This window comes from Sparus aurata, chromosome 11, assembly GCF_900880675.1.
Source record: "Sparus aurata chromosome 11, fSpaAur1.1, whole genome shotgun sequence".
Lineage (NCBI taxonomy): Eukaryota > Metazoa > Chordata > Actinopteri > Spariformes > Sparidae > Sparus > Sparus aurata.
This window is the reverse complement of record NC_044197.1, coordinates 33,596,260-33,610,180: the sequence shown is the minus strand read 5'-3', so window position 1 is coordinate 33,610,180 and position 13,921 is coordinate 33,596,260. Positions and strand designations below refer to the sequence as shown.

The following is a 13,921-nucleotide window of genomic DNA, read 5'->3' as shown; positions in this document are numbered from 1 at the left end:
GAAGCTACTACAAGTTAAAATATCCACTGAATAAACTTTTCCTTTGTTTAATATATGAAATAAAACCAAAGTGAGGAGCCATCATGAGACTGTTTCTATATGTAATTTTCAGCTGATTTAAATAAAATAAAACAGCCTAAGATAAATGAAACAAAACATTTAACAACATTCAACCACTTCCTCAAAAGCTAATATAAAATAAAGTGATGTTAAATCCAAAATGAAAAGACGACCGCATTTAAAACTCTGTCAGTGATTTTTATTACGGCCACAGCCGTGTTACTTTTTTTTCCCCCAGAAAATGTCTGCTTCCTGTTTTCTACCCTGTTGCCATGGTGAATCACTGTATCGGAGCTCCATTGATGATGGCTTTTTACTAGTAGTCAGGCACGAGCTCAACTCAGAGTTAACATACTCAGAGTCGACTTATCTAACTCAGATCAGCTGTTCTGGAACTGAAAACTCAGAGTTTCACTTAACAGGGTAAGTCAACTCAGAGTTCCGGTTTTGACTCAAAGTTTGTTAAACTTGCTTCCTGAAACAGGCCCCTGGCCTGCTATCATCATCAACAGTGTCATCAACTGAGTTTTCTGCCAGTGTTAGTTTTGTAGAAGCGTGTGCCATTGAGAGATGCTTCATTAGATCAGAGTTGCTTACAACGGACGTGGACATAGGAGATTAAAATAGTGTCTGTACTCCACTTTGAAAACGTTAACTTTCCCTCCGGACTCGCCATTGCTGCAGTTCACCTCTGCTAGTTTGTGTGTGTGAGGCTGCTGTGTGCCTGTCTGGCTTGTGTGTAAACTTAACATTGCCTCTGATTGGCTTACGAACTCTCACTCAACGTTAGAGAGCCAATCATCATCACTTATGCAGTTGTCTCGCCCCTCCCTCCTCCCTCACTGGAGGAAAAAAAACCAGCTCTGCAGCTCCAGTGGCTGAGAGCTGAGTCGGTGACAACAGCTTCAATGAGCAGCTTCAGTTTGTAACGCGCCACATTTAATAGTCAGTAAAGGTTGTAACGATGGAAATAGTAATTAGTTAGATTACCCGTTACTGAAAAAAAGTGACGCCATTAGTAACGCCGTTTATTCTAACTCTGTTATTCCCAACACTGAGCACAAGCCTCTGATAAAGTGGAGCATGACGCTTCAAGTGCCGGGGAATGTCCTTCAGTGGTCTTCAAACTCACAATTCATTCACCAAAGTCAATCACTGTGGCCTGTACTGTGTCTAATTTAGCTTCCAGAGTGGAGAAGGCCGACCTGAGCTCAGCAGACAACCCCGCCGATATGGACTGGTGGTGCTCCTCCAGCAAGCTAGTCAGAGCAGGAATGCTAATCTGGCTAGCCGCGGTGGACAAGTCTTCTCTTTTGGTATCTTTTTCCTTCGCTAGCCTGGTTCCTGAGGCCATTAAAGCGTATAAAGGATATTACTCACTGTGACTAAAGAGTCGGGTCAGATTTGGGTCATGAAAGGTTATGTTTTTTCAGGTCAGCACGGGAGAGTGCGATGCATGCGTCTACTCCATTCCTCTCTCCACCAGAAGTCCTACTTGCAGTTTTAATTTTATTTTTCTATATTGGTGGGCTACCACATGACAAAACTGCGTATCAAATGTTCTGTCTTTGTCTATGATATCTTGAAACGAAGTGTTTGACTAACATCGGCACAAAGACTAGAAACCCTAAATGAGACTGTGAATAGATCATTCAAATCAAATCAGTGTAAAAGCAATGTTTGCTGTGCTTGTATTTGCTCTGATACATTTAGATTTTTCACTTTGTTTATTTACAAAGGCAAACAAAACAAAATTATTTAATTATGAATTAACAATTTTGGAACCCTATATTGTATGGTGCGCTGATACCAAAATAAAAGGTAATTGACTTGAACAAGTGATATCCGCAATCTTCTTCGGGTAGTGAGGCGGAGTGATTGCGCTGCACTGTTGCCTAAGTCCAGCGACTTACATTGGTAGGGCCAACATGGCTGCAGTACAGAGTTTCAGCAGTGCGTCTGCAACAACAGCGACAGTTACAGTGACACCTACAGTATCCAAAACAGAGCCACCAAAGCACTCCGTAAGCTTTTATTGTGGTACTTCCGGTGACAGGCAGTGTGAATTGGCATGTTACCTAAATATTTAGTTTCACCTGTGACATTTAGAATCAACATTTAAATTCAGATTTAACCTTTACATTTATGTTTAACATTTAACATTAAGAGTTAACATTTAATATTTAGATTTAACATTTAGATTTAACATTTAACATTTAGGTTTAATATTTAACATTTAGATTTAGATTTTTTATTTAGATTTAACATTGTCATTATATTTTTACAAGAGAAGTAAATATCACAAAGTTCACAGATATTGCTGTAATTCTGGTCAAAAGTAACATTAAAACATTCACACATGTTTTTAAATGTGGTTTGATGCTAAATGAAAAGTTGCTGTGTTTTTTAGCATGCACAACTTTACAAACGACGCCCCGTAATAATGTAGTATGTAAACTTAGATGTAATGTTCTATTCACCCTATTTTTGCCATGACTGTGCCATCTTTTTGACCCTTCTCTCTCTGCAGGTCTTCGTGGTCTGATGCTAGCAGTCATGTTAGCTGCTCTGATGTCATCTCTTACTTCCATATTTAACAGCAGTTCCACTCTGTTTACTCTGGATCTCTACCACCGAGCCAGACCTAAAGCATCAGAGAGGGAACTCATGATTGTTGGAAGGTAGGGGTGTTAAGATTAACTCATACCTAATGGAAAATCAATAATGCTGTTTTTGTAAGACAGTTTTGTCTTGATTTCTGGTTCATGTGAATTGCTTTTCTTGGCATTAATGGGGGCCAAGAGGAGTGCTTATCGTTTGTTTCATGTAACTGCATATGTCTGCACAAAGGAAAATGTACAGGAATAGTGGGGTGTTGCAGCCTATGGTTGAGGATTAATAGCCCTGTCTCCTTATGAAAGTTGCCAACTGATAAAATGACCCAGAAATATCAAATTGTCAGCCTTGATAAGAGCTGTTTGAATTCTCTAAATGCAAAGAAAAGTGATTCAGTGTTTCTTTTCCCACCTCCTTTAGCATTAAATACACTGTACAAGTATGACCAGTGCTTCATTGTAAATATATATATATATATGTGTATATATATATATATACATATATACATATATACATATATATATATATATATATATATATATATATATATATATATATATATATATATATATATATATATATATATATATATATATATATGTATATATATGTATATATATATATATGTGTGTATATATATATGTGTGTGTATATATATATATGTATGTATGTATATATGTATGTATGTGTATATATATATATATATATATATATATATATATATATATATATATATATATATATATATATATATATATATCTATATATATATATATATATATATATATATATATATATATATATAGTAGTATAAAGTGGGTGGGAGATATTCAGGTTTAGAAATGTCCTCCAATGAGGACAAATTTGAACTACTGGTAGTCAGGAGGATATATATATCCCAGCTCCACCAGGATGGCACATCCATGTGTGCGGTCGCAAGAAGGTTTGCTGTCTACCAGTACAGACTCAAGAGCATAGAGGAGATACTAAGACCGGTCGTTACACGAGGAGAGCTGGACGGGGTCAAAAAAGGGCAACAACCCAGCAGCAGCACCAGTACCTGCTCCTTTGTGAGAGTAGGAATAGATGTAGTGAGGTCCAATGTCTCTGTGCAATCCATGCTAAAAAGTAAATTAAAGCTGGTTTTGGTAATTCTCTTCAGAAGCATTTTTAAAAATTATATTTGTATAAAATATATTAGCATCCAGACAGCAATCAAAATATAAAACGCTTTGGAAAAAAAGGAAAAAAAAAACAGTCTCCCGCAGGACTGTAATAACTTTATCCTATCAATTTTAAAGGCCCAAAATAGTGTATGGACAGCCTCAAGTCCATTAATCTTTCCTTACATGCCCACCCTGCACTGACTCCGCCCATCACTCATTGCGCATGAGTCAACATACCACACTGCTGGAACTGTGGTGGAGTGAGCTCATTGTTTACAGACAAGAATGGCAGAGAAAGTCCAGAGACACTTTTCATTAGCAGCTGTACCGCCAAACAGAACAAGAGAAGAAAGACCAACCTGGTGAAGGCTGCAAACAAGTTGGGTAATAGCTCAAAAGGTGAAACGAGGGTCAACATTGGAGTGACTGTTCAACGATGGAGACAACTGATGGAGTCGAAGGTAATGAGCTGGTTTGTTTCGGTTGGGGAAATGTAATATGTCTCTGCATTTTGTAGTCAAGTTAGATAACGTTAGTTCCTTATGTCACTGTCGTATGTCTTATCCCAACACTAACATCGTTAGCATTGTCAGCTTGTAACGTTAACTAGCTAACTATGACTACTGCTGTATGAAACATTTGTTACATCACCGTTTACATGTACCATGAATCTAATCCATATACAGTGCATTGCAAAAATATTCACCCCCCTTGAACTTTTCCACATTCTGACACATTTTAACAACAAATGTAAATGTATTTTATTGGGAATTTAATTTGATAGATCAACACAAAGTGGTGCATAATTGTGAAGTGGAAGGAAATGGATACATGGTTTTAGGTTGTTTTGTTTTTTTTACAAATAAAAAACATAAAAGTGTGGTGTGCAAAAGTATTCACCCCCCTGAGTCAATACTTTGTAGAACCACCTTTCGCAGAAATGAGAGCTGCAAGTCTTTTGGGTTAAGTCTCTACCAGCGCTGCACATATAGAGACTGAAATATTTGCCCATTATTCCTTGCAAAATAGCTTAAGCTTAGTCTGATTGGATGGCGAGTGTCTAAGAACAGCAATTTTCAAGTCTTGCCAGAGCTTCTCAATTGGATTTAGGTCTGGACTTTGACTGGGCCATTCTAACACATTTCACAGTGGGGATGGTGTGTTCAGGGTGATGTGCAGTGTTAGTTTTCTGCCACACATAGCGTTTTGCATTCAGGCCAAAAAAATCAATTTTGGTCTCATCTGGCCAGAGCACCTTCCTCCACATGTTTGTTGTGCCCCCCACATGGCTTGTGGCAAACTGCATGGCTTTGTTTCAATAATGGCTCTCTTCTTGCCACTCATCCATAAAGGGCTGATTTGTGGAGTGCATGACTAATAGTTGTCCTGTGGACAGATTCTCCCACTTGAGCTGTGGATCTCTGCAACTTCTCCAGAGTTATCATGGGCCTCTTGGCTGCTTCTCTGATCAATGCTCTCCTTGCCCAGCCTGTCAGTTTAGGTGGAAGCCATGTCTTGGTAGGTTTGCAGTTGTGCCATACTGTTTCCATTTTCAGGTGATGAATTGAACAGTGCTCTGTGAGATGTTCAAAGCTTGGGATATTTTTTCATATCCTAATCATGCTTTAAACTTATCCACAACTTTATCCCTGACCTGTCCGGTGTGTTCCTCTGGCTTCATGATGCTTTTTGTTCACTAATCTTCTCTAGCAAACCTCTGAGGCTTTCACAGAACAGCTGTATTTACACTAAGATTAGATTACACAGGTGGACTCCATTCACTAATTAGGGGACTTATGAAGGCATCTAGTTGAACTGGATTTTATTTAAGTGTATCAGTGTAAAGGGGGGTGAATACTTTTGCACACCACACTTTTCTGTTCTTATTTGTAAAAAAAAAAAAAAATGTAAACCATGTATCATGTTCCTTCCACTTCACAATTATGCACCACTTTGTGTTGGTCTATCACATTAAATCCCAATAAAATACATTTACATCTGTGGTTAAAACGTGACAAAATGTGGAAAAGTTCAAGGGGGGTGAATACTTTTGCAAGGCACTGTCAGTGTTCACAAATGCACTGTTGCCCTGGGCTGTTTAAACATTAGCCAGGTGAGCTTTATGTGAGTGGCTGACAAATTATTGTGTGCTACATGTGTGAAAGGCCAGGCCCATTGTTCGGAGGTCATTGGAAGATTGCATATATTTGTCTAAAGCCCTATTCGCACGGGACTAGTATTACCTGGGGACCTTATGTGAATGTTTCGTGTGGCACATTCGCCTGGGATAAGCGAAGTCTGTGTTTTAACTCGAATTTACTGACACTATCCCCTTGATATGATGTCAAGGCTCTGCAATAGATAGAAAAAAAGATAGAAAAATGTTCCTTACCGCATGCTGCCATGCACGTAATCCATCTAACCATCTTTCGAGATTTTGCTCCTCTGATGGATTTGAGCTTGCTCCTTCTGCGAATGGGTCTCCATGCTGTGTACCAAGATGAGCCTCCTGAATTTGCACCCTCAATGCTGTCAAAACTTTCATTTATAATTGCCAACACAGCCTCCATAATTCTCGACCAGGAAAAAGGCAGAAAGAAGGCATGGAAAACACAAAAACCTTAGAAAAAAATTAAAAACGACCCCAAATCACAGAGATGCCGATTCGCACGGGACTAATATTATGACATGACCTCTGTGTTTGGTGAAATATGGTAGGTTATTTGCGGTGGAATTTTTACTTTACAAATTATGGACACGGCAGATTTGTACGGGATTAAGATCACAGACGACCTCCGCAATTATTACAAATTACTATAAGACCTCATGTGATTTAGAAATGACCCCATCATGTCTGTGTTGCATGCGGCGCATTCACACGGCTTAAGCAAATCTGTGTTTTAACTCGAATTCACTGATATATCCCCCGGATATGATGTCAAGGCCCTGCGATAGATAAATAGAAAGATAGAACAATGTTCCGTACTGCATGCTGCCATGCATGTAATCCATCAAATAATCTTTTGTGATTTCACTCTTCTGACGGATTTGAGCTTGTTCTTTCTGTGAATGGGTCTCCATGCTGTGTACCTAGATGAGCCTCCTGCATTTGCACCTGAAATGCTGTCAAAACCTTCATTTATAATTGCCAACGCGGCCGCCATAATTCTCGATCGGGAAAAAGGCAGATAAAAGGAGCGAAAAAAGAAAAAAAAACCACCCAAATCACAGAGATGCCGATTCACACAAGTCTAATATTATCACATGACCTCTGTGTTTGGCAAAATATGGTAGGTCGAACAGGGCTTTAAGCCTAGCCTAGACTAGTATTACCTGGGGACCTCTAGTTCTTCTTCTTTTAGCTCTTGTCATCCAGCAAGCGAATGTTATGCATACGTTACTCAGAGCCTTGAAATCATATCCGGGGGATAATGTCACTAAATTCAAGCTAAAAGACAGACTTTGCTTATCCTGACTGTATGCACTGCACGGACCACAGACATGGTGGGGTAATTTCTAAATCACATGAGGTCCCCATGTAATACTGGTCCTGTGTGAATAGGGCTTTAGAGAAAATCAGTAATATTGTTATGCCCTGTGAACACAGATGTAACTTTATGTCTTCTCAACACATAGAAATGTGCCTTTACGTCCTGTACACACAATTAATTCTACATCCTCATCCAGTTTTCTGTTATTATTATTACAATTTTTGCAGAGATGATAACTCTTCAGTCACAGGAGTTGACGAGTTGGACAGGTACAAGTTGGAAAGTAATCTGAAAAGTGTCACTGACAGTGTTTGGAAAGTTCACTTTCTACATGAACTATTTCAAAGTTCAGTTCACACATTTTAAAATGAACTAGTTCAGTTCATAGTTCATAATTCAAAATTTTGAACTAAGTTCACAGTTCCAAAAATGAACTTGTTCACAGCCCATAGAGAACCACAGACAGCTATTTATCAGTTTTAACACTGAAACTGCAGGTCTCCGACAATATACTGCAAAACCAGGTTGTCTAGATGTGGCTGGGAGATGAAGACAGCAGAGCCCCTACTGTACACTGTTAATGTGATTTGGGTGGTAGAGGATCTGTTTTGGCTCCCGTGTCTTTTGATTTTTTATTTACTCGCACATACCTTGAAAGGCTGGCCTGGTGCTTTAGTTCAATGTGCCGTTTCAGGCTTGCTGTTGACGTTGTTGATGTACGGAGTTGCTTCTTGAAACCCGGTGGTCAAAGTTTACACAAAAGGGTCAGATTTTCCCCACCTGGGTCATTCTCATTAAATTGTTTTAAGTAATCATACAAAGATGCCGTATTAATGGTGCCGGCAGAGTCTGAGGTAGTGCTGCTGCCTTCATTTGTTTTTGCCTCCATGCTTCACATATTGATGATGTATGCTGTGGTGCGACTCTGTGGTGGCTGGTGTTGCCAGTGTTCTGTCCGTTCAGGACGAATTAATCTGTGTTCGTTTGGTAATGCCTCACTGCATGTTTGGTATGCAGATGTTTCTGTCTGAAATAGTTAAGTTTTGTTTTGATCGAAAGTAAAGCGAGTTGCACAAACCTCTCGTCCAGCATCCTTTTTAGACACAAAAGCCAGACTGGGTGTTTTTTCTCTACATATTAAGGCTGTTCACGGTGTGTTTTAGTCGGTTTTCGCCTGGAAGGCTCGATGGAAATCTGGCACTGTCTTGAACGAAGTTTAACTGTAAGAACGCGCCGTTCACAAACGCCAGAATGAACCCGTTCACAATAACGTTCATCAGGCAGAAATACATGTGTTTAGTTCAAGTTCACCCAAAATATGGACGAGTTCATGAACGATTGTTCATTGAACGCGTTCATGCACAACACTGGTCACTGAACAGGAACGCCCTTCCCTTATGCCAACACTCTAAGGTGTACAAAAAAAATCTGGAAAGTACAGCTTGTACACACCACTGTCAAAAAGCATGGTAAAAATAATTAAAACGCGCAACTATGAAAAGTACTCTGAAAGTGACATTTTGCTAATCCCCCAAAAAAGTAGAATTGGTAAAAATGAAATTACTGTAAATGGGGTACTTTTTATGTAACAGAGTCTATTTCTGGTGGTTTTAAGGAATATTTGTCACTGCATAGAATGCACCATAAGTTGTGGCATTAAAATAAATTGAAAGTAATTTCAAGGTCATTGAAAAGCTGTATTTACTGTCAGATAAGTAACTATGCTATTCTTTCTGCAGGATAATCAGTCAAGAAGCCTCTGGAGGTCCTTCCTGTATATAGTGTTTATGCTAAGTGTACTGTGTATTGTCTGAATAATAAAATATATGATGAATATTTCTGTAGTGTTATTTAGCATTGTTTTTCAAAAAATTCAATAAACAAGAGTCTTACCTAATTCAGTTATTATTATTATTATTATTATTATTATTATTATTATTGTTACTAGTGCAGTGCCCGTAAGAAGAAATGTATTCCTATAGAAAAGTGGGAGGTTAAGTAGCTTTTTCATGGATGGCCAAATGAGGCTGTGTTTGAAGGTGGGATGTCAGGGATATTTAGGTTTGTTGTGAAATCCAATATTACAGGGTATAAATTGGCCGTTTTTGACTATTTTTGATTACTTGGTGTCATTATTTTCAGCACAACCTCACATGTGTGACTGTACAGTTGTTTTGTTATTTTGACATACTGTATTAACACAATGGACCTAAAATCACAAAAAAAAACAAAAAACATAAACTCTGAGTAGAAAGTTAGATTTTTTTTACTGTGAAAACCACAAATATGTTTAACAAACCATTTTTTATTACTTATAATGCAAATATAAATTGTTGTTTGCTAAATATGTGCATACATTTTAAAATTTTACAGTTGTATGTAACTATTTACATTTAAATGCAGGCAATGCTCATTCAGCAGTCTCCTCATTGTTTTAACTCATTAAACAAAAAACGACTCCACTACACACTAAACACAATACACCAAACACTACATTACACACTAACTATACACTCCAAACACGCTGAATGTCACAAATCTCTCAACTCTCGATATCGCTGTCTATACACCGACTGTCGTTGCCTGTCATTCATCTGCTTCTGTCTCTCCCACAATTTCCTGTTCCTTAACAACCAAACTTGCTGCTTGGACACTTTCGTGACAAAAGCCTGTTTTTATCGTTTCTTCCTGCACCAGACACAAAGCAAACGTGATGGCAATGTTCATGAAAAAGTGTGGTGGACATTATTTACCCTAAGTCCGGTTTTGGACGTGCCGGTGCGTCCGGTCCGTCGCCTTAGGAGGTGGGCCGTGTAGGTGGGCTAGCGGCTAGCAGCTAGCTACAAACGAACATCCACAGATTCCGATTCCACTTTGTTGTCCGCGCGTCTCCGGATCTCCTCAGACCCGAACAGACTCGGTCCGGACTCTTTTAGTCTCATTAATACTTAACAGTCAGTTTAGATGCACAGAACAGAACGGGTCCGAACCGCCGGCAAAATCCCGGTCCAGCTTGCGCCGCTGCAGGTATAAATCTGCTTGTTTCTTAAGTTGGGGGGTGGCGGTGGGGTCTGCAGTGATTGGCTCTGGTGCGCACGTGACTGTGGTAGCTTCGGTGGACAATGCTCGCGAATTTGTAAAGCATTTATGAAATCATTTATTAACACTATCATTGCTGTCCAAACAAATGCAAAGTCGCACACCCTTGAACCATGCAGCAGCCATGTTGTAAGTCTCAGGTCAGTGTGATCCTGATCCACAGAGATATTTGAGGAACACAGACACACAGACAGACAGAGATTCCTTGCTTTTATAGAGAGATTTGTGCATCATGTAAAGTGTAAAACTGTAATGGGTTGGGTGTTTATGTATGCTTGAATTGTATTAAAGGTCCCATATTATGAAAAACATGTTTTCTCTGGTGTCTACATATATAAACTGGTCCCCCCTGAGCGGACCAACTCTCAGAATGAGGAAAGCAAACGAGGCCTGCATGGTCTCTGTGGCCCACCCTCTGGTAAAACGGCACTCCTAGAGGCTGTTTGGATTCAGACATTTCCAAAGGCCGGTCTCCTCTGTGCGATGATGGGAGATATCTGAGAAGGGGGCTTCCATCCCCAAGATGAAGTTTGGTGTGTCCAGCGGTAAGATAGCAGTGTTTCACATTGTCGTCGCTCAGAGCAAGACACACAAATTGCTCGGAAGTTGTTTGTATAAATCAACATGAGTGCCTATATTCTGTCCCAGCATTTTATTTTTAACAACAACATGCCCGTTACGCTTCCTGTTAGTTTGTATATGTGTGCTAACCACTTCAAGTTGGTCTGCTGTATTAAGATGAAAAGACAGCAGCAGCTCAGTTTAAGTGATTTCTTTCTCATGGGGAAGAAAAGAAAGAAAGGAAATGTGAGTTGGTAATAATTTTGTCTAGGAGGATAATTATATTACACATACACATGCTCACACCTAGAAAGGAGTTAGTCCGTGTGTTTTTCGCTTGTTCTTGACATTCCCATCAGTATTTTTCTATACATTATTCATTTCCACTGCTTTCATATTAGAGATGAAGTTCAGCTGGAAACTAACACTGGTGAGGGTGAGGCACGGAGAGCCAGCACTGCTCCGGTCCACAATGACTCAAAACAGACATCAACATGTTGCCGTCTGTCATGTCCATCAGGATAAACTTGACTTACTGGACAAGAAGTCAATTTGCAAGCAATTTTTGGCTTAGGAGGAAAAATTTTTTGGCTCTTTTGCCTTGGCCCGTGTCTTTCAACATTTTGTGTGCCATGGCACATGTTTAACACTGAAAAAATCTCATGGCACGCAAATTATTGAATGCAGGACTGTACAGTGCTATCCAACTTTTAACTACAAAGGAACTGATATTTATCAGTTCATTACATCTATTCTTATGTCTTTTTCGTTTACCTTTACCTTCACAGGCCAGTTAGTTAGTGGAAATGTGGACGAATATCACACTTGAGAGTAAAAAACAAGTTGGTTTATGTGTTAAAATTCTTGATGCTGTTTTTACCTTTCACCTTAACCTTTGCCTGCATCTGTGTCTGTTCATTGAGGCATAAGATACAACTAAGAAAAGGTATTCAGAAAATTTGAATTCAAGTTTAGATCAGTATTCTTCAGTGTAGTTAATTTATGACATAATTCTGTTCAAACCATTAGCGGATCTGTCAGGTTTCCGATATGTGTCCCTCCCCAATGTTAAACTCATTCCTACGCCCCTGTATGAGGGAGCTGTTAGCCATTAGCTACAGGGTAGTAACTAACAACATATACGAACAAACTAAGTATCATATTCAGACACACTAACCATTCTTAAACATCCTGCTGCAGCCACAGAGTCTGTATTTCTTAAGAAGCCTCTCCTTCTGGGTCCAATTCTGGGTCAAACTAGTATGGGTGAATGACAGGATCTCGGTGAACCATAGCGTTACATCCACGTAAACATTAGCGCTTGCTACCGCTAGCATAAGTGTCATCATCTCCCTGAGAGGGGCGTGTAGCATGCAAGGCAGGCGTTGACAGAGGGAGCATTAGCAATTAGCATTAACATGTAAGTTGCAGGCACAGAAACAACCTACTTTCAGTAGAGCTCATTTGAGCGACATTTAGACAGCTGAAATTCAGGATCATGGATGGGTTTGGGGCAATACATTTCATATACAGTGTTGATGGACCTCTGAGAGCTGGGTGAAATTGATGAAAAACAGTATAATATGGGACCTTTAAGTATGTATCATTTTCAAGACTTTATTCAAACAAGTTAGAGATAATGCAAAACAAGGAGTAAATACAGAAGGAGAAATCAATTAGTTACAGGCAGCCCTTGAAAGGTGGGCAACTTGGCTTGAGACCAGGACCAGAGTCTGACAGCCCTAGTCAGAACAGGAGGCTGTCGATGGGGTGACAGGAATGCAGACCCAAGACAGGACAACAGGACTGGGGCAGGTGGCCTGTGACAAGGAGCAGGGCAGGAGGTTGGCAGCTGTAGGTTGGGCTTTGTAAATAGCTAATTGGTAATCTTGGAAGGTCTGGCTCTGGATCAGCTGGGGCTTCTGCCTGGAGGTATGAAACTAGAGTCACCCAGATCACCGACTGAGGATGAGGATCAGGAGTTGGGCAGGCCCCAAACGGAGAACCAGAATCAAGAGTTGGCTGGTTGGCCAATGGGGAACCAGGAGCAGGTGTCTACTGTACTACTGACCAAGTGGCAGGAAAGGTGGTGTTGGCAGACCCAGGGGCAAGACTGGCATTGGTCAACCCAGGAATAGGAGAAGCATCAACTGACGCAGAAATCAGGAAATCCAACAAGGGAACAGCAGAGGCTTTGACCAGAACCCCAGATTCAGACAGAGAAATTACATCAGCTGTGACCTCGATGCAGGAACAGACGAGATGTCAACTCGAGCAACTAGGGGCCTCTATCTGGAGTCTTGCAAGCTGACAGCTAGCACACAGAAACTAGCTTGGTATGAGAGCTAGAAACCTGGGGCTGAGGCTTGGGCTGACAGCTGGAGACAGAGGTATTACTAAGATGACTGCCTCTCTGTGATTGTCACTCATAGCCTTAAAATATCTTTGAGGCATATAATGTCCAAAATCATCAAATAATTCTGCTGGGTTGATGTCAGGCTGGATCATTCTGCCATAATGAAGCTAAGAGAACTCAAATGCAGACATAGAGATAGGGAATGATGCAATAAGAAAGTTTTATTTCAGAACCAGTCACAGAGGTGAGGAGAAGAAGGCAGAGCATTAATAAAATGGAGATTTCATAGGATAACTGGTGGATAAGCTGGCAGACAGGCTGGCAGATGAGGCGATCCTGAGGCACATGGAAGAATTGCGTTTAACATTGGTAAATCAAACAAGAGAAAAATCAGCAAACATTGACTAAGAACCATGGCAGAGACAATCATCAAGTGCAAAGTAGTGTTCGAAAGTGCTTTTTACTTTCTCTCAATGAGCTCCCTATGTAGTGAATAGGGAGTAGTGAATGGGGAGTGATTTCAGACAAAGCCAGGGTCTTATTTCTCTTATTTGTAATTTCCCTGCTCCTCG

At 40.0% G+C, this 13,921-nt stretch overlaps 1 protein-coding gene across 3 annotated transcripts in view; it reads left to right on the top strand.

Annotated features, from left to right (window-relative positions):
* slc5a9 (solute carrier family 5 member 9) overlaps nucleotides 1-13,921 on the top strand; it is a 139,277-nt gene that overhangs the window by 62,573 nt on the left and 62,783 nt on the right. For all 3 annotated transcript variants that reach the window (XM_030433430.1, XM_030433431.1, XM_030433432.1), the window contains one exon: nucleotides 2,591-2,741. In XM_030433430.1, coding sequence (XP_030289290.1) covers nucleotides 2,591-2,741 — 151 coding nt within the window. The remainder of the gene's footprint in view (nucleotides 1-2,590; nucleotides 2,742-13,921) is intronic.